Source organism: Lycium barbarum, chromosome 11 (genome assembly GCF_019175385.1).
Source record: "Lycium barbarum isolate Lr01 chromosome 11, ASM1917538v2, whole genome shotgun sequence".
Taxonomy (NCBI): domain Eukaryota; kingdom Viridiplantae; phylum Streptophyta; class Magnoliopsida; order Solanales; family Solanaceae; genus Lycium; species Lycium barbarum.
Window position 1 is genome coordinate 113105981 of NC_083347.1, and position 27786 is coordinate 113133766.

A 27786-nucleotide genomic window follows, 5' to 3' on the forward strand; every position below is an offset into this window, starting at 1 on the left:
TCTTGAAAAGTATTTCTAATGCTTGATTGGTGAGTGAAAAATATTTTCAAACATATATATCTTAAATATTAATAATATTATCAAATTAGAGTGTTTTAATTAAATATTTGAGTTCTAAAAATTAGTAATAATATCTAAATTTTAGTTGGATGAAATATTTAAAAAATTAAAAGTTAAAATAATTGGAAGAAAATAACCTCGGCCCATAAATAAGGGAAATCAGTTTAAAATAGCAAGGGAATCACTTTCCCCTTTTGCTAAAAAGTGTGAAAAACTCTTTTAATAGTTAAATATATCAGAATTACTTTTTTTCAGAAAAATATTTTCATGAAAAGTACTTCCTGTCCATCAAACATGCCTTAAATAAAAAAGTCTAAAAAAGAAAGTTAACGAGGTGGCATTATAAAATTCCATTCATTGGTGTATTCTGAAGTTAGAACAACTGATAATTTTCAAGTCTTATCTTGCTCTACCTTACCCCTTCCATGAGAAATCTAGGCTTTCACCTATGCATTTTAATTTTCCTAGCTTGCTTTAATTTCCCAATTGGTTGTTTTGACAACCATCATGTGGACAACCAGCATGTGCAGAACAAACGCACAACTAATTTCTTTGTCTTTGGAGACTCCATGTTTGATCCTGGAAACAATAATTACTTGGAGAATATCAACGCTTACCGAGCAAATTTCAAGCCATATGGAGAATCATATTTTGAGCATCCTACTGGCAGATTTTCTGACGGGCGCCTCATCCCTGATTTTATTGGTAAGGGTTGTGTTTGGTACGAAAAAATATTTTCCTCAAAGATAAATTATTTTCTTACTTATATTGTTGTGTTTGAACGTAAACATAAAGTATCGTCCTAAAGCATTTATATAGAAGTATAATTTAGGCAAAATGCTATGGGAGTAAAGGGTGTGTGGTAAGGTGTGGGGGTGGTGGGGATGGGAGCTATGAGGGGTGGGAGTGGGGTAGGGTGTCAGTATATATATACTTACATACGTAGTTTTTCTATATAGATATATAGTATAATTTTTCGATGAAAGGTGTTCAACTGACCACCCTTTCATTTATGTAGCTATGCCACTAGGTGTATTGTAGGTGAAAATGAGAAAATTAGTACGGAATATCACTTGCTGAACTTTGTTTCCCTAGTTCCACTAGAAAAAAAAATTCCGCATTTTTAAGGAACTTGTTTTAGAAAAAAACCTTTTTTGAAATTTTTACTAACCAGATATGAGAATACTAGAAAAATAATTTCCTCCATACCAAACACACCCTCAGTACCTTGACACTATGATTTTATTGCAATCGCTTTATGATTTTCTGTTTTTGTTTTTCAATTTAATTTTAATTTTAATTTTATATAATGTGAGTATAAACTTTTTCCCACTATTAGCGAAATTTGCAAATTTGCCAATGATTCCATCATATTACCAAGCTCTTCACAACCGTTCCTTTTACGGAGTGAACTTTGCCTCTGGTGGTGCTGGTTGTCTAGATGAAACCTACAGTGGAAAGGTTAGTACATGATACATACCTTTAGTTTAAGATTATAAGATTTGAAATTTTTTTTACTTTATGAAATTCTTGTTAAGTCAAAGTAAGACAAACAAATTAAACGGTGGAAGTATAGTTGATGCAATTGGAAATATTAAAACAGTACAAATTTCAGAATGTCTAACAATATTCAAAATTTATTGCAGATAAATTTTATTTCTTCATTGGCTTACTACTCTTGTTAACTCCAATCACCACTCACCAATTAGAATTAGTTCCTCTGTCTCATCTATGTGGCACCTAATTTCGAGAGTCAAACTTATTAATTTTAATCATAAATTTGGATATGAATATTTTAATTGTTTTTGTAATAAAAATTTCATATTTAAAAACTATATAAAAAATACTCCTAATAGAGGATGTTTACGCGGATAGCTCAATTTGTTATGGTACTTTAGTTACAATTTTTATCGGATCAGCCATTAATGTTTATCATAGACATTAGTTGACCTTATGGTATAAATGTCCTTTTATATTGTTAGTTATAACTTATAACATAAAACCTAACTTGTTTTGTACTTACAGGTGATCAGCCTAAACACACAATTAGGCAATTTTAAGACTGTGACAGAAAAGTTGAAAGCACAACTAGGGAAAAAAGATTCAGAGGAATTGTTGTCCAATGCAATCTACTTGTTCAGCGTAGCCAACAACGATTATCTGCGTCTTTTCGACATTCCAGATATGCCTTCCGACATGTCTTGTTTAGCTTATACAACAGAGCAGGAATATATGAATATGGTGATGGATAACTTCGTCAATGTCACTATGGTAACAAAACACAAGGTTTTTTGTACACTAATTAAAGGCTTAATACATCAGTAACTGCTTAAATTTGTCAGTAAATTTCATTTAGATACACAAATTACGGCTTACTCAATTGAGCACCTAGATACATGATAAAATGTTCCTACTAGGCACTTTCGGTTCAAATTTTAAAAAGCATTTTTATGTGTGTTCTCAAATGCTCATTACATAAATAAGTTAACCATTTAAAATATGTCATCTGCTTTAACTATACGTATTTGAGAGTACGTATCTGTCTCAATATAACCTGTAAAACCGCAGGCATGTTACGTTCAATTGAAGCTGATGTGTGTCAAAAGAGATGGCCTATTTTATGTAGTTAACTTATCTACGTAATAAGCATTTGAGACCACACGCAAAAAAAAATATCCGAAATTTGAACCAAAGTGTCTAATAGGAACACTATATCATGTGTTTATGTGTTCAATTGCAAGGGGCCATAAATGAAATTTATTGATAAGTTTAAGGTGTTACGTATTAACCCTTAATTAAACATGTCTATAGAGAGATAATTTGTTGTGTTGTTCTTTTTTTTTTTTTTTTTAACCAGGAAATATACAAGTTAGGAGGGAGAAAATTTGGCATCCAAAATCTGTTGCCCTTAGGCTGTTTACCAAGATTTAGGGGTCTTGCTTTTCTTAAGGGAGGCCATCATGGTGATTGCTTGGATGAACTCAACTCCATAGTAAAGAAGCACAATTTAGCTCTTTTGCAAAAATTCAAACAATTCAAGAAGCAATTAAGGGGGTTCGAGTACTCATATTTCAATATGTTTGATGCTCTTAATGAACTCTTTGAGAACCCTTCAACATATGGTGCGTTCCTTTAGAATTTAGCACGTAACACAACATATATTTGATAATGAATTTAATATTATGTACACTGGCCGTCTAAAATTTCTAACCATATTAGAAAATTTTAACCCGATATAGCAGGTACACTATCTTATGTTCCCGGACTAATTAGTACTCAATTTATGGATGGTGACATATAGTTATCTTCCAAATAGCATGATAAGACGTAGGCATTTTGGCCTTTTCCAACTTTTGGCCCGTCGGCCAAAATTAATTGCAGGCGCTGGCCAAAATATACAATGACTTATACATTGATTATGTATATTATATGTATATTGTATGTATATTTATATGTAATATACAAAACATATACATTACCGGCTATTATGTTTTAGAGCGGTCCAAAAATTTATACACTTATAGCATGGAAGTTAAACTCTTTTGTAATTACAACCTTATGTTTAAGGTAAATTAAAGAGGGTGGAGATAATAATGATACTTCTTTTTATTATGTAAAGGTTTCACAGAAGCAAAGTCAGCATGCTGCGGATTTGGTCCATACAGAGGATTTGGTATTTGTGGAGTGGCAGAGGCTTATGAGTTGTGCAAAAATGTGAAGGAACATGTCATATTTGACTCTTATCATCCCACTGAAAAGGCTTTCCATCACTTTGCACAAGTATGGTGGCAGGGAAATCCAAATTTAGTTGAGCCTCAAAGTTTGAAATCCCTCTTGGACTAGTCTCTCACCCAACCTTCACTGATCAGTTGAAGCATTCAATTTGAAGGGTTCAACGTTGGCTTACCATCTGTGTTTAAGGTTGAACTTATTCAATTGAAGCTAATTCTATGCTTTCCCGCATCATAAGAAACTTTGATTATCAAATTGTATGTCATTTTATCCTTTCTCTTTTGATTTATTTTTCTATTACATTGAGATCAGGAAAGAAGAAGGAAAAAGATGAATAAGGAGAATTAAATTATTTACCTAATGTATTGTGAGAGACTCTCAATTGTACAACTAGATTGTAAGCTTTAGTGGTTATGTATTTTGGTCAATTGAAACCCTTTCAAATTAAGTTTTTAGTATCAAGAGTTACTTTAAGGTAATTTTAGCTTCATGTTACTTTGGGAGTGATCTCTTCCACATGAAGGAACTTCATTTCTTGAGATGGCTGTGAAAAGTCATTTTTCGTATCTACATCATATTATACTAAACACGGCAACACACTAAGTTAAAAGTATTTCTCAAAATATTCTTCAAAAGGCGATTGGTCATTTTGTCCTTTTACACAAAAAAAAAAAAAAATCTATAATTCTAACTACACTTAATTGAAAATAATATTTCATCTACCTATTGACTTATACTGCAAATTACATGAAATTTATTTAATAACTCACCGTTTCACTTTTAATATAGGAGTACTGTAAGCAGAGGCGGGTTTAGGATTTGAAGGTGGAGGGTGCCACAATTTTCTTCGATGTACATTTTGTTAGGAACGTGTATTTGGGTCGGGTCCATCTCTTTTTAGTTTATTCGGGTCAACTTAATAGGCTTTTTATTTTATTTGCAAATATGAAAATTACATCTCAAAAATCAAGAAACGAACATAATTAGCATCTTAAACAAGGAATCACACTCATTAACACCCATTAACAATAGAAGTAAAATCAACATTTTCACCTAGGGACTTGCATCTCTTATGTATATTAAAAAATGAATTTGCACAAGTAAAATAACATATTCAATAAGGGAATTAAACCAATCAAAATAAGAAAAACAATAGAAAAACTCTTCAATAGGAAATACACCCCATAAGTAAATGTAGAATTAGATAAACTACAAGTTCTAAAAAATAAATCATAAATTTCATGTTTTTTCTAAGCAGTGCTTATGAATTTTCCATTACAATTTAAGTAGTAAAGTGATTTAAATTGAATTTAACTATTATAGAATAGCGTAAATTTTTATAATACACTCCCTCCGTCCATTTTTATTTGTCCATTATACTAAAAATATATGTCCACTTTTACTTGTTAGTTATATAGTTTGAAAAAACAAGACATAATTTACCATTTTATACCTATTTTACCCTTATTATTAAGTACTCCAATTCATTTCTCATTTTATTTATTGCTTATTAAGAGTGTCCCAAGTCAAATATAGACACGTAAACATGGACGGAGGGAGTAATAAACAAAATAAATTATAAAATAAAAAAAATTGGTCTCAATCCAAAATTTCCATTGAGACCTAAGTTTTTCGATTTAAATACTTACAGATTTGAGATTAAGAGAAATGTTTAATTTAAGGGATGTTGAAGTTTTTATTTGTGTGTTCTCGCTATAGATCACAGATAAAATAATAGAAAAGACGAAAGGCAATATAAACAATAAAAATATAAATAGAAAATTGGGAGAGCCGAAAAGGGAATTACTGGTACAAAGGAAGTAAAAAAGCACAAAGAAAAACGGGAGTCGAAAAATATTCAAGATAGATTCAAACTTATGTCTACCAGCCGTGGCACCTTTGTCTAATTTACGACTGGGGGTGGCAGGATCAAATATTTAACCTAATTTAAGCAAATTACAACATGAGTTTATAAAAGAATTATTAACCTAGGGGGTGCCCTGCCACCCCCACCCCAAAGGGTGGATCCGCCCTTGTCTATAGTTCCACTTTGATTGAAGTTGCTGTATAGAATTTGATGTTTACAATAATGCCTAGACTTAACAAATTACAACAACACTTTGCCCCCAGTAAAAACTTATCGGCACCCAGAATTAACATCGAATCAAATAATTAATTTAACCTTATCAGTTAAATACACATCAATTACCATTTTGTGTGTGTATACGAAACTTTAGGATCTGAAAATACACATCAATTAGCATTTGTGTGTGTGTATACGAAACTTGATTTGATATAAAGTTTAGGACCCGTTTGGCCATAAAATTATTCACTTTTTTCTGGAATGATTTTTCATTCTATTTGAAAATCTGTGTTTGGTTATGAAAATTTCAAATTCAACTTGAGGTTGAATTTCGAATTTGAAAAATAGCTTATAACCTGTTTTATCCAACTTTATCTTCAGAATTCCAAATAAATTGCTCTCCTCTCCTTTGCAAAAATATATTTGGTTTCTATGACCAAACGCCTACTTCAGTTTAGTAAGTTTCTACCCCTCCCAAAATAACACAGAAAATGATGAAAGTATCTTCAGTTTGAATGCAAACTGCACAATGGGAGCAGACATATTTTAAGTGTAGAAATCTGATATTAGAGCAGTTGAGTGAGGTACTTGGTTTCAGAATTTGTTGCACAATGCACACATTGTTAAAACGGGAGCTTGTAACTTTTCCTCATTTACTTAGTTTGGTAGGTTGTTAGGAGCTAAGTTATGCAGGTATTTAGTCTGCATAAGTAATACCATGTCAGGTAGCATTCTATTCCTATGTATAAAATTCAACACACCTAATACGGTGTTTGGTTTGTAATTTAGAAATCTGCATAACTAATACAGATACTCCCTCCGTTTCAATTTATGTGAACCCATTTGACTGGGCACGACATTTAAGAAAGAGTGAAGACTTTTAAAACTTGTGGTTCAAAATAAGTTTTGAATATTTATGTGGTTGTAAATCATTTCATAAAGTGAATTTGTTTCCAAATTAGGAAAGAGGTCATTCATTTTGGCACGGACTAAAAAGGAAATAGATTCACATAAATTGAAACAGAGGGAGTATAAATTATGAAGGAATCTATGTATTGTTTTAGGCAGGATAGAAACTAGAATAATGAATAGTACTCCCTCCGTTTACTTTTACTTGTCTACTATTCCATAAATACATTTTCACTTTTTCTTGTCCACTTTCACATATCAAGAGAAAAATAATTTATTTTTCCTGTTTTAACATAGCATTAATTACTCATTCTAAATTATTTTTCAAATCTAATGCAATTATACATCAATTAATATGAGTATCGTAGTAAAATATGTACTTTATATATTATTTCTTAAGAACTGTGCAAAGTTCATAGTGGATAAGTAAAATAAACGGAGGGAGTACATGAATAACATAACAACCCTACGTAACTAATCTCGCATAATATAATACATAAATTTTCACATAACTAATCGCTACATTACTAATGTTTGCATAACTATAATCAGCTACCAAACGACCCTAAAGTGCACAATGAAGTCACTTCAATCTTCATCTTTTGGTCTTTATGTCAAATCATCTTACTATTTTCTTTCTCTTCTGAACTTCATTGCTTGGTGTATAGCTAAACTGGGGAACATTTGGCCTACTTTCATTTATTTTGTGGGACTTATATCCTATATCATTCTCCTAAACTTTCAACAAGTTGTATTAACGTAGAAATCTACTCACTTGTTCTTGTTAGCCTCTTGTGTTTTGTCCACCTTTGTTTCCTTTTGGATTTGTTAATTTGACACTAAAGGGAATCAGAAATGGCTTTGAAGGTGGGTGATCTTGAGCTTTTAACCACGTGCACTTGCTCCATTTATAGAAAATACTTTAAGTTTAACAAGTTTTGCTTCACTGGAAACACTTTTGACTTTTGACCTTGAATGTTTGCCCATGAAACAAGCGGGGATAAAAATTTAAGATCACCAATTTTCAAGATCATTGCGTATAATTCCTGAAAGGAAAAATGGCGATTAATTGATTCAACATAGAAACACATGAAAATGGTCTTATACTTTCTTATCCTTTTCTTCTTTAATAGGTCGTAATGTATTCTGTAATATTCACTAAAGGGTCGTTTGGTGCATGGTATAAGCTGGGATATCCCAACACTAATTTTTTGTATCATGTTTGGTAGAAGGTATAAATTTATCCTGAGATAAATTAATACCTTGTACCAAACAAAGTATAAAATGCATCCCATGGTATAAGCTGGGATATCCCTTCCTATCCCACTTATCCCGGGATTATTTTATCCCATCTCTTAGATGGGATAAAATAGTCCCAAGATATGGGATAAATTAATCTCGGGATTATAATCCCGGACTAATTTTGGCTACCTACCAAACGAGCACTAAGTGTCTTTTGCCAAATTGACATCTGAGAGGAATCATATTTTTTTTTTAGTGGAATCATAATTTTGAATAGGCAATTACATGCAACTAAGATATATCATCAATTAAATTTTTGACGCTAATAATTACTAAGTATCTATATCGCAAATAGCTATTATTTTTTTTGCAGATGCACACTATGAAATTGACACCGATCTAACTAGACACCATAGGAAGACATGTGAAGATTGAATTTATGTACAACATCTACAAAATGCATAATTAATTCGACAAAATCTTCTTGATATGTATGCAATCGTAAAAAGAAGAAAATTACAGTTTCTTAAAGACAGTAGAAACTTTTAGCTATAAAGTATTTGCAACAATTATCGACGTTGCACATATTCAAATATAATATGTGTTGTTGATATATTAAAAAATAAGAAAATTATCAGACTCAATATATTTCTACTATATAAAAGAGCGGGTAAAGATGATTTGTTCGACATGTATGCTTAGTGGTATTAAATTTCAAATTGAGGTTGTTCAATTAGTAGGATTGTTGGATGTTTTTAAGCAGATGATGTATTGTTTATTTGGTGGTGTTGAAGGGCTTTCTTGGTTGATTAAAAGCATTTAGGCAGTGTTGGAGGATGTTTACCCTAAAAAGAGTACAGTTAAATTCATTTGTGGTTTAAAGGACATGCAAATTGATTTGTTATAAACAGTGAATAAAAAGGCCAATAACAACTAGAGAAACCAAACGAGTAAATCAATAAAGAATTATAAAAGCAATAATGAAATAATTAAGCCTGGGTTTGTTGATCCTTGGAGAGAATCCTTTGTTGGGTTTTCCTCCAGTGGAACAATTATATGCTCTGGCCTTGCAGAATAAATATTAGCCCTGTACAAAAGAATGATAAAGTTAGCTAATTGCAAAAGAATGAATAGTAAGAATGTGTGTCAGAAATTGTTATTCGATGATGATGCCCCCTTCTTAAGAGGCCTTTAGGCTTCTTTTATAGTACAAATACATCAGCACTAAGCCGTGATTAAATTCTAATAATGAGTAATAATAGACAATAAATGCTACTTTAATTCTAAATCGTAATGTTTGCTTTGAATCTGGACCAGTCACACAACGTTAACCTTTCATTAGTGACCCCAGACAATTGCCTTGGTAGGTTTGCTCCGAGTTTATCTGAGGTCTCTCATTCCGACTAAGTGAAACGACTAAGAAGCGTTTCACCTTCAACTGCTACGTGTTCCCTTCTCGTCATGCCATGTGTCGAGCTATATTTTGTCATGTATACAGATAGTTCCCCCACTCTCCGATGGAGAGAAACGAAAACGAGGAGTGGATTTGAAACGTCCCCTGACATATCCCTACTTAATGGCGGGAAAATGAATCGTCCTGATGCTTCATTCAAAAATGCAACTATCAAATCCGAATTCAATGCTCTTACTGTGAAGCGCTGGCAACCTTTCAATCACGATGACTGACATAAAGCTGTCGTTCTTGGAAAATTGTGTCCCTTTGAATACCGAACGTTTCATCTCCCTTATTTACGTATATATAAGGCAAGAGATCAAGCCCAAATTCAACTAAATATTTTCTTTCCTTAAAAGAGAAAAATCTCTCTTGAAATCCTCTTTATCTCTATCTTTTCCTTTCTTGCAAAGATTCTGATCATGTCTGCTACTTCATCCCCCAATCGTTCTTCTCAAAATAACACTCCATCTCCCGAACATCGTTCTGGGAAAGCCCCAATCTCACCAACAAGACAAGAAGTTGATCTTAATTCCTTTGCTGCCGATATCTTCCCTGTTGGGTTCAAGTATAATGAAGATTTTAATGTCGTTGACCACCATCAATCTGTTGAAGATATTGAGTCCTTCATAACTACTGATACTATTCCCAAAGTTCGAGAGGACTGCATCTTCACTCCTGAAGTTTAAATTGTTGTTGTTAATTTTGGAGCCAGATTGAGTTACCATTTTGACGGTTTCTCCATGGTATACACCTATCCTTTTGCGATAGGTTTCAAACTCCCAGTTCTCCATATCAATGAAGATTTCTGTTGCCGATACCGGATTTGTATCTGTCAACTCGCCCCTCAAATTTGGCGCCTGGTCTACTGCATTCAAATTATGGCCGACCAAGCCGGAGTTAAATTCTCCCTTGATCACTTAATGCACTTGTATGTTCCCCGGCTGTTCCGAAAAGGTTTGGTTCACCTATATTCTCTTGGAAGACGGTGCTTGGTTAGCCCGGAGGATGATTTTGACTAGGGATGGCTTCATAGGTTCGTGATGATCCAGACCTGTCATATTTATCGTTCCGTGCTCGAGCCATTTCCTGAGGCATGGAATAACACTCGTAAGCCCCTTACTGGAATTCCCCCTTCTTCTCTTTTTATAATACCGCTTCTCATTTTCTTAATCCTTTTTTCGTATTTATGCTACTTTATAGCAATTCCAGTGGAGCTTGAACTTTTAGTCGGGATTTTTGAATGAGTCGTTGCACTGCTGCGTGCCACACCCAATATGACTCAATCTTGAAGAATAATAACCTCCGATTGGTGGAGGGGAAAAAGTCACGGCAGGTGAAGCTCAATTTCATTAATAGTGTATGATTTCACACCTCTTCTTTTTCCCTTTTTTTATTCATCCTCTCCTTTGCAGGTCTTCCCGTGAGACTGACTGCTTCTTGGAGAGTCCCCGCTCGAAAAACTGCCCTGTCAAACATTGTCAATATTGCTTCTTCCATCTGAAAACGTAAGCCAAAGGATGCATCAACCTCCCCGTCAGGAATTGGATCTAGAGTATGGACCCGACACTGGCTTATGGAAGTGTGAATCAAAGCACAACATGATGCTCAGACAGGTGGTTTTTATTGATGGTAATGATGAGCGGCCTAAGGTTGTTAGTCCCCAGGTTTCTTTGCTTGATGGTTCTAGCAAAGCATCTGGGGAGCCCAAGGTTTCTCCTGCCTAGTTGTGTTCGAGAAGCCCTGCTGTCCCAGTGTGTGAACTACCACAAAGGAGCTTTATTCTGCCTATTGAAATTGTAACTTCGGGTTCATCCTCACGTCCCAAACCTCCGGTTACGAGCTTGGAATCTTCACTAGCTCATCTGGCCAATTTGTTCCTCCTTTCTTATGAATTTCTTCATAAGTCCCCAGTGGTTTTAGTTGGCCCTTTGATGATCCCTCTTTCAGGGTCATGTAGCCGCCACCTCCACTGCTGAATTTTCTCGTACCATTGCTCCCTCTTGTGGGGAAGTTAGACTTCAAGAGGAAAATAATCGTCTAAGATTTGAGGTAGAAAGGCTCCAGGCCAAAATTTGAGTTTCCGATTCCCTCCAGGCCTCTTTGAGAATGCGCTTAGAAAATGCGACCAACTCGCTAAGGGACCGGGAGAATTCTCTTCAAATCCTAACTTCCTCGTATATGGTTCTACAGGACAAAATAACTAGACTCGACGGTGACCTGAACAACATCTGGAGCCAACTTCCAATTGTTGAAGTTTCTTGGGATCGCCTTCGATCCCGATACCAAAAATTATGACTCTGTGGTGATTTGGCCATTCTAGAAACTCGGAGGGATACATTTGAAGAGGCAATTGCCCCTGACTTTGACCTTCCTACGTCATTGCTTGAAGTAGAAATTGACTTGGAGGCTGCGAAAATGGCTATCGAGGACATCCATGACCTTTAGGGGAATGGACTAGGGAGTGAAGACTCTGGGTCACCACCTTCTATTGGACCTGCTCCGGACACTTAGCACTCGTACTTGCTCTAAACTTTTTATAATAGACTTGTTATTTCCATTCTTCTTCTTTTTGTTCGGAACAATTGTTAACTTCTAATGGAACTTTCCCAAGTTTTGTTTGTAATCCCAAACGGATCATGGGACTGGCCCTTTTCGTGGGTCTATGACATGGCCAGGTCGATATTTACGACCTACGGGAATATTCTATATTTTAACAATAACTCGTTCCGGGCTGCATTCCCATCAATCATATGTTCACTTTACTTTTTGGACCTTGTATAATCAGCTCCTTCAGGCTTTTACCTCAACAGAATATGAAGGCGAGGTTGCTAGGCAGCAGCCAAAGAAGATGATGTTTAAGAAGTTTAGTTTCTTGATGCTTTTCTTGACATGTCTTGTAACGACCCTTCCAGTCGTTATGGGAAATGTAGGATCACCCCACCAAATGTAACCTTTCCAAGGGTAGAACGAGCCAGTAGAAACTAAATTGTGTGAGCTTATGAGCTGAAATTTGACTTGTTTGTGGTTGTTGCTTGATTGTCTTGAGTCCGTCGGGGGGTGACTTAGAAAATTACAACTCCGTTGGGAATTCCGAGGCCACAGGTGGATTCGTAGGGCGTCTTTATGTATATGTACATATTTTTTTTGTGTTTTTGAGGCCTCGGATGAAATGTTGGGTGATAAGGGGAAAAACTGGACAAAACTTCGAGCTCACTGCCCAAAATGGACCGCTGTGGCGGTGGGAGTATCGTTGCGGTGGTACCACTATAGTGGTGCTTTGACCGCTGCCTGCGGCCATCCATGTTTTCAGTGGCCGCTGTGGCGGGCGGTGGACCGCTATGGCGGCACTACTATAGCGGTGGACAGACCGTCATAGCGGTCAAGCGAATTTCTCTTTGGTCCGCTATAGTGGTCACTTGACCACTATAGGGGGACCGCTGCAGCAGCGTGATGACCGTTGTAGCAGTCGACAAAAAATAGTACCCCGAATTCTATATACTCAGTTTCATATTACCTATTCACAAAACACCAACACACTTCCCAACAAGCACTTAGGGTGAAATTCCAAGCCAGGGGAAAAAACTCTTGAGAGGTAAGTTCCATCAATTCCATTTTGTCATTCCATTCTCCTTCATAATTGTTATCCCCTTCGTGGGTCTTTAATGGTGAAATTGAAATAGAAAACCTAGAATATTAATAAACCTTCTAAACTTGATGGGTTATGGTATTATCACTTAGTTATCATCTAAAGGCTTGGGTTAGTTCTCTTAACCATGAATTGAACACTTAGAGACATAAACTAAGTGAATTGAGATCTAGGATTCTATAAAAATGGTGTCTTGACCATAAAAACTGCTTGTAATGGGAATGTTGATAGAATATGGTTATGAATTGATAATTAATGATTACTAAGGTCCTTCATAGGCTGGTTAACACCTAGAAAATCATCCATCCCTTGGAATGGGGTAAAGGGGAGGGTATTCTTGAATTGGTACTTGTGATTTGAGCATTTGTGACTCATTGAGCCTTTTATTTCTAGACTTTGAGCGTTCTGAGGCTTTAAGAAAGGGAAAAGCTGTAGCGGAGTGACTTGCGTGTTCCAGCTCTACTTTGAGGTAGGTTACGGTCTATTTGAGTTAGACTTTGGTTAGTTGATTGTATATTTGTGAATTCTTTAGGACAAAGCATGTCTAGTTTTCATGCATGAGATTGTGTGACTAAGCTCCTACGTGATTGTGATCGAGTGATTGTGTAGGATTCATGCCACTATTCCTGTGTGTTGATTCTGTAGTGGATGTATTGTGATGAGAAGTTAGTATGATCCTCTCGACGGTATTGTGACATGGAATGATGTTTAGAGTATTGATATTGAGAAGGTAAGAAACATTGTTCTGTAAAGAGGTATGGAAAGGCACATATGTGACCTAGATTGTGGCTCGTGATCCGAGGTTAGTTCCAAAAATGAGAGGAACATTGATATGTCCCGCGTCCGAGGTTCGTTCCGAAGTGGAGGTTTGTGCTCGGTTCCGAGGAGTATTCCGAAATGAGTAGTACATGACCACCATGGGTCCCCTACAGGTCAAGACTACTGATCAATGATATCAGTTAGCATGTGTGTACAGTTAGTGTGGTCATTGTGGTAAACTTATTTTGTTGTGGCTTACGTGATTATGATTCTTGACATCTTGGTGATTTGATTGTGATTATCCTTGGTTGGCTTGCTGTGGTTTATTAATATTCATGTCTATTGACTGGCTTGTTTATTCTATTGATTTTATGAAATATGAATGATACTAATCTTAGTCGGTCTTTGATATCTACCGGTACATAATGTTTGTACTTATACTACCTTGCTGCATTCTTTTGAGTGCAGATTGTGATACGGAGACTGCTACCCGCCCTCACATCTAGCATGGAGGACATTTGCCGATAGATGTTGGGTGAGCTTCTTCCCATGCCAGGCCGCCCGAAGATCTTCTTCTTATGATGTCTTTTCTTATTCTGGACATTATTGATATTTATTAGTCAGATTTCATTCCTTAGACATGTTTTAGATTAGAGTCTTGTACGATGACTTTCGAATTTTGGGGGTTTTGTAATAGTTAGAACTTCCGCACTTATTTCAGTAATTTATAGCATGACTTATTTTGTTCATTTGATGTTTGAATGAGTAATAACTGATTAGCTTGGTTAACATAAAACTGGATTTGAATGGATAGATGTCTTGTGTGTTGGTTCGCCCACTAGGATTTAGTTGGGTGTCAATCATGGCAGGATGGGTCATGACATGTCTACTGATGGACTTGCCAAGTTGTTCCCTGCTCATCCTCGCAGAAGATTCCAGAGGGGTTTGAAGAAGAAACTCGTAGGTTAATTCTATCGTAACCGTACAGGAAAAGTTTTTACTGCAATTTTGATGAGAACAACGGATGCTTCGAATGATGATTAGTTTGATACTAATAACTTGTTGATACATTGTAGCCCCTTCAGTTTTTGTACTTACCTTGGGCTTTTTCTCGTACCTTTTTTAATCTCTCAACATGTATTCCTAACAACTTCTAATTTAATAAAGATGACTCTTCATCCTACTTTATTGTCATATTTCTTTTTATAATTCTGGCAACTACTTATTCTAATGTAAGACAAAATAAAAATACTAAAACAATCAAGGCTTACCCGGATGCATTGCTTCTGAAGTCAACTTAATTCTTTAACCTTCTGTTCACTTGGACTCCTTTTCTTTTCATGGCAAGTGAATTCTTCCATTTTTACTTTGAAAACGACATATATGTGTGATTCATGCACACTTTTACTGCACTTGGGTGGATAATCTCCGAATTTGTTTATTTTCCCTTTTTCTTTTTACTCGGGTTATCTTAGTATCATCCGACTTAAATACCTCCAAATGAATAATAATTTCCTCAGGTTTAAATACCTCTAAATTTGATTTTCTCGGATTTAAGCACCTCCGAATTCGATATATCGGTCGGAAATGATACTTCCGACCCTGTTTTCTTTTCATGAATAAGGCCTTCTAATTATGTTGATGAATTAGACGTCTCAAATTCATTTGGGCCTTTTTGCTTAAGTGCAAACTTATAATTTGTGTATAATTCGAGTATGTATAATTCTCAATCATAGTCTTATTTGAAGAGAAAAAGTCTATTTGACTGATACATTTCTCTTTTATTGTAACATCAAACTTCAGGAAATGAATCCATCAAATTTGTACAGCTTTTCGACTATCCAGCTTAGAGCTTGGCAAACAATTATTTAGCCTCTAAGAAAACTGTATCAATCTTTTGATTTAAAAGCTTTGACTTCTTATGATATTTCCTTCGTCAGTCCCCAGTATCTCACCTTGATTCCTCTTCTCGAAAGCTTTTTGAATCACTTTTGATTTCCTGTTACCTATGATGTTCGATCAATCCAGTTTATTCAAAGTAACACGTTTGCTGCTGACTCATTAAAAACCTTGCCGGAAAAACTCTTTCTTTGTTTTCTGGGATAAAAACGGGACGAAGGGAAAAAGAGTCCAGCACGTGTTTTCTAAGTCCTCCGAATAATTTTTTAATCTTCCCTTACTTTCTAACTCATTTCTTGCTGGGATCCGCTTTCCTTTTGATCCTGCAATAAATGTTGAAAATTTCTTAGAAAAAACATTCAAAGAATTAAAACTTACCTCGAATGATTTTGACTTGCGACAATTTGGTACGAATATCTTCCCTGTAATCTTATTTAGTTAAAGACTCCTTTGCTCATTTATTCTTGTCACTTCATCTATCGAATATTCCTCCATCTTCACTGTAATTTTTTTGAATCCATAAATCCACCTTGCCTATGCCGCTATCGGACATTCCATTCATCAAAACGTTTCTCCAGGACAAACTCTACTCTCTCCGGCGTTTGAAATTCAAACCATCTAAGTGAAGCTACGATCACGGCGTTTGTATCTTGAATCCATGCCTCCATTTACTATTCGAAAATTTGTATTCATTTCTCTGCCTCTGGTGATAACTAACAATTCTACAACTCCTTTCCCAATTTCTCCGGGTCCAATCATATCCCCAATTTCCTTCTCGGGTAGTTCTATTTCACCCATCATTGCCAACTGTTCTATGACTCCCCACTGAATAATGTTCACTACACTTCTCAAAACAACTGCAACTCTGGAATCTACACAATTATTAATCAAAGAAGAAATCACCAAATCATTGGGTCGGGATGAGATTTCTTCCCCACTTCTGCTGCTAATCGACAATTCTTTCTTTAGTTTATGTTCGAGAGTTCCACGAAATCCTGTCACCTCATCATTTCTACCTGGAGGAATTTCCTTGATCCTAGGTTCGTCAATTATCATGTTGATAGCATGGCGTGGTTCTGTCTGAACCTCCTACTTAACCAAATCCCTATTCTTTCCGTAATTGTCTTTGGCCCTGTCACTTAAGAATTATCTTAAGTGGCCATCTTTTAACAACCATGCAACCTCGTCCCTGAGGTGCCTGCAATTAGCGGTCCGATGACCACGGGTTCCATGGTAATCACAAAATAGGCTCATATCCCTCTGACTAGGATCTGACCTCATTAGTTTGGGCCATTCGCACCATCAATCTTACTTATTGTTGCAACCAACTCTACTAAATCAACATTGAAATTATATTCTGATAACTACGAATTTTCAATATTTTTTGTAACTGAATCAACTGTTGTAGATTTAAACTGCAACCCCCATCTATTTTGACTTGAATCGATCTTTCTATCAGAACTTGGCGTCTCTTATTGAATATTTTGGTTCCGCTCTGGTCTTGAACGGGACCTTTACTATGACCATACGGTTGATATCTTTCCTTTCCACATCTGAAATCATCATCAGCATTCCTTCTAGGCTTGTCATGGTTCCGACTCCGGCCAGTCGATCCAGCTGGTAACCAGAACAGATCATCTTCCACTCGAATTTTTGATTCATACCTTTTATGAACATCCGCCCATGTTATAGCGGGAAATTTCAATAGGTTTTCTTTTAATTTCAATGAGGCACTCAAACTTCTAGGGTTTAATCCCTTAGCAAATGCTTCTGCTTCCCATTCATCTGGGACGGCCGACAATAGCATCTGTTCCTTTTGGAACCTTATAACAAACTCATGAAACTACTCAACATCACCCTGGGTAATCTTGAAGATATTTGCCTTCCCTTCTGACACCTTCTTTGCTCCAGCATGTGCTTTGATAAAAGCATCCGCAAACATTCAAAAGAATTAATCAAATGCTCCGGAATTAATGAATACTAAGTCATTGCCCTTTGGACAATGTTTCACAAAAATTCTTGAGTAGAACAGATTCAATCTCGTCTAGCTGCATATCATTCCCTTTAACGACACATGTGTATGCGGTCACATGCTCCTGAGGATCAATGGTCCCATCATATTTGGGTAGATCCGGCATTTAAACCTCTTCGGGATTAATTTAGGAGTTGCGCTTGGTAGGTACGGCAACTGCACATATCTCTTCGAATCTGGTCCCTTCAGTACCGGAGGGTCTCCTGCAATCTAGTTTATCCGGGAATTTAATGCATTAAATTTTTTTCATTCCAGTCCAATCGGCTATTTAACTATTTCTCATTCTTTTTTAGCAGATTGAAAAGGGCCTTCAGGTATTGCATAATGTATGATGTTGTTTTGTCACCTTGGGTTTCACTGCTTCTTTCACCGTGCTAAACATTTATATTGGGTAAGTTTGTTCTAGCATTATTCCTTTCTACCTGCAAATCAACAATCGCTTTTTCTGCTTTTCCAGCAAGTCCAGGATCTTTGCTAACCCTGTATTTGCATCCGCCAATTTTTCTTCACGTTCATCATTAGGAATTAAATCATTTCCCATATGTACGGATCCACGAGGGGAAATCTGGGCTTGATGATTCCTCGCCCTGACTTCTCCTGTTGTCGGATCTCTTTCTTGTGCATTAATGTTGTTCAATACTCCGTATGCTTGATTTCCAGTGTTTGTCATTGTCAAAAACTACCTGGTAATAGAGATTAAAATGCGATAAGTAAGGTAATTAGAGCAACAAAACAATATCACTATTATCCTTAGCCCCACAGTGGCGCCAAACTGTATACCCTAAAGAGAGTACAGTTAAATTCGTTTGTGGTTTAAAGGATACGCAATTTGATTTGTTATAAACAGTGAATAAAAAGACCAATAACGACTAGAGAAACCAGACGAGTAAATCAATAAAGAAATATAAAGCAATAATGAAATAATTAAGCCTGGGCTTTGTTCATCCTTGGAGAGAATCCTTTGTTGGGTTTTCCTCTAGTGGAACAATTATATGCCCTGGCCTTGAAGAATAAATATTAGCCCGATACAAAAGAATGATAAAGTTAGCTAATTGCAAAAGATTGAATAGTAAGAATGTGTGTTAGTAATTGTTATTCGATGATGATGCCCCCTTCTTGAGAGGCCTTTAGGCTACTTTTATAGTACAAATACATCAGCCCTTAAGTCGTGCTTAAATTCTAATAATGAATAATAATAGAGAACAAATGTTGCTTTAATTCTAAATCATAAAGTTTGCTTCGGATCTGGACCAGTCATACAACGTTAACCTTTTATTAATGACCCGAGACAATTGCCTTGGTTGGTTTGCTCCGGGTTTATCCGGGGTCTCTCATTCCGACTAAGTGAAATGACTAAGCAACGTTTCACCTTCAATTGCCACGTGTTCCCTTCTCGTCATGCCATGTATTAAGCTATATTTTTCCATGCATATAGAGGTCTTTCTTTGGTAGGTGTTGTTGCTAAAAAGAAGCTTTCTGGTGCCAGCTTTTACCCCGAAAATCAATGGGTTAATCGATGGTGTCTGTTAGGTTTTCTAAAAAAATTGCGAGGAAAAAATCTTGAAAACCACCACAGTCCGTTGGTTTTTTTTTTTTTTAGATATAAGGAACTAATAGATGTATTGTGTCTATTTTAACCAAAAACTAAATTACTATATTAATTAAATTAAAATATTTTTATTAGTTAAGTTAATATATTTTTATTAATTAAATTAAAATATTTTTACTTGCTTTTTTATAGGTTTGACCATACAACCCGAAATCTATATATTTTACATAGTTGACGGTGTCATGCCCCGAATCATGGTCTGGGCGTAACACGGCACTCGGTGCCTTGTTGCATGTGACCGAGCAAACCACATGGCTTGCTGAATCAACATGGGACATGTACTGATGCGGAATATAAGGTGAAAACATTAAAAGTCTGACTAAAGCATGTGATATCATAATAATACTGAAAATATTTTTAAAACAAGAGTATGGAAGTAATCTGAAAACATGATAGACTAGCCCACAAGGCTAAACATAACTGAATACTGAACATGACACACTGACTAGTCTATGAAACCTCTGACATGAGTCTGAAATACTGAACTAGTGCTAGGACAAGGCCCCAGTGTACCTGATCGTCTAACATTACATTACTGCCGAAAGTAAAGACAACGCCCCGAAGTAAATAGGGGTCTCTAATAGCTGATACGAGAAATCCTAGCGAGCAGATTTATCATCCTGTAAATCAATGGATGCACCATGAAATGCAGGCCTAGGGCAAAAGGGACGTAAGTACTTTTAAATTGTACTTGTATGTAATGCAACCGAATGAAAAAACTGTAAGTGGGGTGCTCGGGGAATGAGCATCCCAAATCAATAAGATGGATACATGAAGTAATCTGGAAATGAAACTGTAACTGCAAGCTGAGCATGAACATGGATAACATCTGGCATGTTTATAATATAACATAAGTGAAACATTTTTTATCACACCCAGTCTCGACTGTGGCAAACTATGCTCTACATGCAACTACTATAACCCTGTAATGGGTGCACGTGACCTAGTAAAGTCTGACAATCTGTAAACATGAACTATATGATGCTCTGTCTATATGATTGAAAGTAAAACCCGTACACGACTGAACCTGACCACATATGTCTACGAAGCCTCTGGATAACACTGTACAACTGACATGTTGTCGAGACAGGGCCCTGACCTACCCATAATCTCTATACATAAAAGTACAAGACCTGACTCAGCTCCAGGAAAAAATAGAGCTTACACTATCTCGCTGAACATTTGTACCATCTAGAATGTACACCTGTCACTCGGTAATCCTTGACCTTCAATGTGAAACATAACAAATGTAGTGCCCCCAACCAAGGGACGTCAATACAGAAAGATTGTAATGAGTCCGTAAAGCAGACATGAAACATATAGAATAAAATAGAAGCTTAGGAAGAGCAACAGAAAGTCAATTAAATCAAACCATAACTGAGGACTCTATAACTTTCTATGGAAACATGTCTTAGATCTTACTGTACTTCTATCTCTCTGAGTCTTCTTAGTCTTTTTTATGATATTCTTTTGGGTCGCTAATGTGGAGCAACGTTCTGGGATCGTTCACTGTAATACTTGGGATAACTGTTCATTAGATTCTTTATTTATTTTGTTATAAGCCTTACTTGGCCAAATGAATACAACATATCATATCAAGGTACTGCAGTACATATGAAATGCTCGAGGTAGCAATTATGCGTGTCATTGCCCGTCCATACGAACCATCTATATATGCATAGACCTGAAGGCAAGTGTATATGTAAATCCCCAAAGGCAACTGTATATGGATAGCCCTAAAGGCAATTGTATATGCATAACCCCGAAGGCAAACTGTATATGCATATCCCCTAAGACAACTGTATATGCATAGCCCCGAAGACAACTGTATAAGCATAGCCCCGAAGGAAAATGTATATTCATAGTCCTGAAGGAAACTATATATGTATATCCCCAAAGACAACTGTATATGTATAGCCCCGAAGACAACTGTATAACTGCGCGTCTATGCGTTTCATAGTCCGTCCATAGGGCATAAATATCTCCGAACATGCAATGAATGTGATACAATGGAATGCAATAACTTCTTATATTACATGCATAATATATATACGTTAAGGATTCTAGGAAACTTACTTTCTAGCTTTTGGGAGCACGTAACTTATTCCCTATAAACCTATCATCCGTGAAACTATCTTTCTATCTTCTATGGGACTTATGATAAGGAAAGACACACGACTCAACTACATGTCTAGGGATACGATAAGGCTTTACATGATTACATTCTATGATTCTCAATTGGTACATGAAAACCTTATACTCTAACTCTCTTAATCACCTCACCCTCGGGCAGGATTATGCTTAATATATCACCTTGGTTTCTCTTTACTTAAATTCTAGCCCTATGGACTACTAGACTCTCATAAGGGCTTGTATACCTCTGTATTATCTTAATTCATCCTAAAGGATGCTCTATGACTCAATAGGGCAATATGGGTTCTGCTAATCTGTTCATCTAATGAAAAAGGCCAAATAGCAATCACAGGATGCTGAGCGCCAGACTCGAAGGGGAAGAGAAGATGGACATGGAAGAGGACGACTTCGGAGTTCCTAGGTCATTTGTATTGCCAAATGATTCAGATGCAACAAAATCAACGGTGGAAGAGCTTGAACGAGTTATTCTGTTCGTTCATCTACCGGACAAGAAGGTATACCTGGGCATAAGGTTAACCTCGGAGCTCAGGAGTAAATTAATCAAATTTCTTCAAGATAATTCCAATTGTTTTGCATGGTCCCATTTAGACATGACAGGTATTCCACCCGAAGTGACCACTCATCGGCTGAGCCTTGATCAAAAATTTGCCCCGGTAAGCAGAAGCACAGACAAATGGCTGAGGTCAAACATAAATTCGTCAAGGAAGAGGTAACGAAGTTATTAAAAATAAGATCCATCCGGGAGGTTAAATACCCAGATTGTTTAGCTAACGTAGTGGTTGTACCCAAAACAGGTAGTAAGTTTAGAATGTGCGTAGATTATAAAGATTTGAATAAAGCATGCCCGAAAGACTCTTTTCCTTTGCCTAATATCGATCGCATGATCGATTCGATGGCTGGCCATGCGATATTAAGCTTTCTTGAAACATATTCCGGGTACAACCAGATCCGAATGAACCCGGAAGATCAGGAAAAAACTTCTTCTATAACGAAGTACGGAACTTACTGTTACAACATAATGCCATTCGGGTTAAAAAATACCGGTGCTACTTATCAACACCTAGTAAACAAAATGTTCGAAAAGCAAGTAGGTAAAACAATGGAGGTTTATATTAATGATATTCTAGTTAAGTCCCTGGAAATAGAGGACCATTTAAACCATTTGTAGGAGACCTTCAACATTCTACGCAAATACAACATGAAGCTGAACCCGGAGAAGTGCACCTTCGGAGTAGGTACGGGTAAGTTCCTGGGTTTCATGGTGTCAAATAGAGGAATCGAAATTAACCCGAATAAGATTAAGTCCATCGAGGATATCTAGGTAGTCGAGAATGTAAAAGGGGTACAAAGACTGACCGGAAGGATCGCGGCCTTAAGCAGATTCATTTCTCGGTTTTCAGATAAAAGCCACCGATTTTTCTCGTTGCTCAAAAAGAAAAATGACTTCACATGGACACCGGAGTGTCAGCTAGCCCTAGAAGAATTAAAAAGGTATTTATCGAGCCCGCCTCTGTTGCATACACCAAAGGCAGACGAGCAGTTGTACTTATATCTAGCAGTGTACGAAATCGCGGTAAGTGGAGTGCTAGTCCTAGAAGAAGAAGCTATGTAATTTCTGATCTATTAAGTTAGTAGAACTTTAGGGGATGCGGAGAAACGCTACCCCCACTTAGAAAAACTGGCCCTAGCTTTATTAAGTGCATCTAGAAAGTTAAAACCTTATTTTCAATGTCACCCTATCAGCGTGGTAATGACATACCCTTTAAAAAACGTTATGCATAAACCAGAATTATTCGATAGTTTGGCGAAATGGGTAGTCGAAGTCAGCTGGTATGACATCGAATATAAACCCCGAACGGCTATAACGTCCCAAATTTTAGCAGACTTCATGGTATATTTTACCTCTGCAATGGTGCCCGAGGTAGAGAAAGAACTTTTTTTAACCTCGGGGAGTTAGACCTTATACACGGATGGAGCCGCCAAATTAAAAAAAAATGGTCTCGGTATTGTGCTTAAAGCCCTTGTAGGGGATATCATTTGGCAGTCCATAAGAACTTTAAAATTGACTAACAATGAAGCCAAGTATGAGACTATGATTACAGGTTTGGAGTTGGCCAGGGGTTTAGGAGCAGAAACCTTCGAAGCAAAATGCGACTCACTTTTGGTCATGAATCAAGTAAATGGGATTTTCGGTGTGAAGGATGATCGGATGCAAAAATACTTGGAGAAGATACAAGTAGTTTTACACCGATTCAAAGAATGGACTATGCAGCATGTGCCGAGGGAACAAAACTCCGAAGCAGATGCATTGGCGAATTTGGGCTCCTCGGTCAGAACGGAGGGACTCAACTCGGGGACTGTGGTCCAATTAATGAACTCCGTCGTCGAAAGCAGCCACGCCGGTGAAACGCCATTTTCCTTAGTATATGGAGCAGAGGCTATAATCCCCATTGAATTCGGGGAGCCGAGCCTAAGATTCCAAGACGCTACTGAAGAGTCAAACGACGAAGCTATGGCGGTAAAACTAGATTTAACGGAAGAACTACGAGAGGCAACGTTAGTTCGGTTGGCAGCGCAAAAATAATAGATGGGCAGGTATTACAACTAAAGAACCAATCTTCGACATTTTCAAATCGGGGACTTAGTCCTCCGAAAGGTCACATTACACACAAAAGACCTTAATAAGGGGAAACTCGGTCCTAACTGGGAAGGACCGTACAAAGTAATCAGTATAACTAGCAAAGGATCGTATCAGCTCGCATCGGGGCCAACAATTGGATCGTAGCATACTTAAAGAGATACTATTTCAAAGATACAGCCCAAACCCCCATCGCGAATTATTCTTAACTTACTTGTTTTGATCACTACAGGAGAAAAGCCCAATTGAAATTATGAAGTTTAGAGTTAGACAGGAAAACACATGTTGCACTCTTTTTCCCTTAGCTCAATTTTGTCCCAAAGTGGGTTTTCCAGCAAAGTTTTAACAAGGCAACAACGTACAGCGTGTTACTTTAGACTAGCCAAGTGCTAGGACTGGGGACTGCTCGATATCAACAATAGTGTTTCTCTTCTCATACTTCGAACACAAACACTAGGGGACTATCACACTATAAGCCCAATGAGGCCGAATCAATTATTGTTCCTTTGGAAGTTCCTGCATTTAGGATTTGTTGTAAGGGCCAAATGACCGAATGAGTCATGCCGGAGAGTTAATTTTGTTTCGACAAAAATCAAAATGCCACTTGGCATTTGTACCATACAAGTTTGTAAAATGAGAAAAACACTTCGGTTTAAGCTTTGCGCGTATTACTACTCGCAATATATCCGCTTCACGTCCATAATTTTGTAATGTTCCTAAGTTCGTAAAAACAACCCTGAACCAGGGACTACGAATTAGGAACTATCGGAGTCAAGCAACGGATAAAATAAGGATTCAGCTCAAACAACTTCTAAGCGGATTGAACCCGACTCATTCACAAAGGCCTTAAAAGGTCCAAAATGGACATATCCTAAAATGAAAAGACTTGAAAACACTTAAGTCTTAAAGACTGGAAATGCCAGCCCGAGCGCCTGAAGTGATTAGGAGACGCCCGAATTCACGAGCGTAAAATATACATAAGTCGCTAACCTCGGTGCAAAAATCGTTTTGTGAGTTACCTTAAACAAATGAACTTGCGCAAATATCGCCCGAAGTCGAGCTCAAGTCTATATTTGAATATGTTATCGGTATGAGCATACCTCATTCAAATAAACATTAATTAGACGATGTTTTCAAAGACTTCGGTGAAGACAACCACTTCCAAAATATATAAGCACTTTCAAAATATATTTACATAAGGCTAGATACCAGCCTCTAGGGCTGGGCATAAAATACCGAAAATTGAATTACCGAACCGAACTGAACCGGCTATTTCGGTATTCGGTAATTCGGTTTTCGGTTCGGTATTCGGTACTGAAATATAAAATTTAGTATTTCGGGTTCAGTATTCGGTATTTACAATTATACCGTTCAGTAATTCGGTAAATACCGAATATCGAAATTAAGTCCAGTAGTCCAGCAACTCCAGCTGATAATGCTTTGATTATCTGAGTGTCCAGCGACTCCAGTAGTCCAGTCCAGTATTCGGATTTGTTTAACAAGACCTACTGCTCTTTGGAACATGTCTCTGATTTGAATGCTTTGATTACTAATCTGATAAAGAAATCATGTCTTTTAGCCTAGAGGATATTAGTAATTGTTTTGTTGTATACTAGTCTCCTACAATGATTCCAATGTATCTGAGTGTCATGCTATTGATCTATTCATGCATGTGATGCTGCAGCTAGCTCTGGGCTTCCAAAGACTTGTCATTGGTCCCTTAGTAGTCGCTTTAGCTCAGCCAAACTCATTGATTAAAGAAGTCAATTTATATAGATAACCTGTTACTATATGTTTAATTACATTGATAGTGTAAACATTTTTACACTGTCAATAGTTATCAACTATAAGTGGTTCTTGCATCCATTAAAAATAATTCCTTACACTGTCAATAATCAATGTATATGTTAAATCATGTAATGTATAGGATAGCAGTTGGTTTCCATTGTCGTTGAACCCTCTGCCTGTTTCCTATAGTTCTGCTGGTTTCCTTGCTTAACATATTCCATAGAAACTTTTTCCTGAAAATTGAGGGGTAATTGTGATGTGAACTCTTGCACATGATGAATAAATGCAGCTGCTAGCAAAAAAATGGTATTACCGAATCGAAATTTGATTTACCGATTCCCGAATTACCGAACCGAAGTTTGAAAGTTCGGTATTTGGTATATACTTTCAATTACCGAATGCCGAATTACCGAACCCGAACTTTAAAAATACCGAACCGAATACCAAACGCCCAGCCCCCTACTAGCCTCAACAAGTTTATAAACAAAAGAAAGATAACATTTTTTCTTTGCCTAAGGGTTAATCTATTCCTCCTTCTCGGAATCAAACTCCTCAAAAGCAGCAAGATCTTTCTCCGAACTATCACCCAAGAAAGCTTTATGGGTCCAAGCCTCTACCTCTTAGGCCTGAGCAATCTTCGCACCGATATCCTCGATGCCATGCTGAACTTCTTTCAGGGAAAGCAACTAGGTTTTTCATTTCATATGTTATGCTCGCAGAGTAGAACGGTCAATAGCAGCTTTAACATCGGCATCGGCTTGGGCCTTAATTCGGTCTCGCTCGGTCAAGACTTGCTAAATCTGGGTCATTATCCCGGCATTCTCCTGAGATATCACACTCAGATCTCAATTGGCTTCTTCGAGACCCTCAATAGACCTAGCCTGGGCATCGTACTTCTCTTGAAAAACCCTCGAGCGATCTTTTTCATGACCGTTCTCGGCAGCAAAAAGGATAAGTTCAACTTTGGCAGCATTAAGCTCTTGCCACATATTAGCATCGGCAGTCGTATCCTCCTCAAGTACTGCCTCGATCTTCCGCTTATCGATCGAAAGAAAAGTATACTTTTCAAGCAAGTCCACCAACTCCTTTCAATCTTAAGCAAGCCTTCCTTGGCGGCTATAAGTTCGACCTTGAGTGCCAAGGGGTCACCCACTGACAGCAGCTGATCCTCCTTCTGCTGCAACAGGATCTTGAATTTTTCGGTATCACGACCTTGTGTATCCAGCTGGCCCTGAACATCTTCAAGATGGTTACGCAGCCCAGCATTCTCCCTCATGCATCGAAGGAAGCCCTCATGCTGCAAAAGGACGGACTGAGGAAAAAAAAGGAAAACTCAGATTAGGCATAATTACAAGTCACAAAATAAAAACAGGGGATATTGAACATACCCGATTGGTTGAATGCATACTTTCATTAAAGAGACATTTCCACGAGACTCAGTCCATTTTTTCTCGGTCCTCATCAGATGTAAGAGGTTAAAGATAACTGGCAATTCAGACCGGTCGAGACATGAAGTGCGTGTCTGTATGGACAGTGACTACGATGGACTTTGTCTCATTTACCTTAGCACTTGTGCATGGGAAAAGTATCGACGAGGTGAGGGCGAGAACCTGAATCGGTGGCCCTCAAAGGTCTTCTTTGCCCTTGAGAAATAGGCAAATTAAATCCCGTAGGATCTGCAATGGCAGTAGGAGTAGAAGCTTCAACATCGAATATACCTTAGAATTCCTCCTGCTCGTGGGGGAAGGAGGAAGTAGTTCTGGCTACTTCGAACGGAGG

General features: G+C 37.1%; 1 protein-coding gene across 1 annotated transcript; it reads left to right on the plus strand.

The window, feature by feature from the left end:
• The first annotated feature begins 363 nt into the window (after positions 1-363).
• LOC132618567 (GDSL esterase/lipase 1-like) lies at positions 364-4210 on the plus strand. The gene is made up of 5 exons (XM_060333595.1): positions 364-765; positions 1400-1521; positions 2086-2331; positions 2918-3182; positions 3680-4210. Exons 1-5 carry the CDS (start codon positions 486-488, stop codon positions 3901-3903), a joined length of 1137 nt encoding a protein of 378 aa, XP_060189578.1. The 5' UTR covers positions 364-485; the 3' UTR covers positions 3904-4210.
• The last annotated feature ends 23576 nt before the right edge of the window (positions 4211-27786 follow it).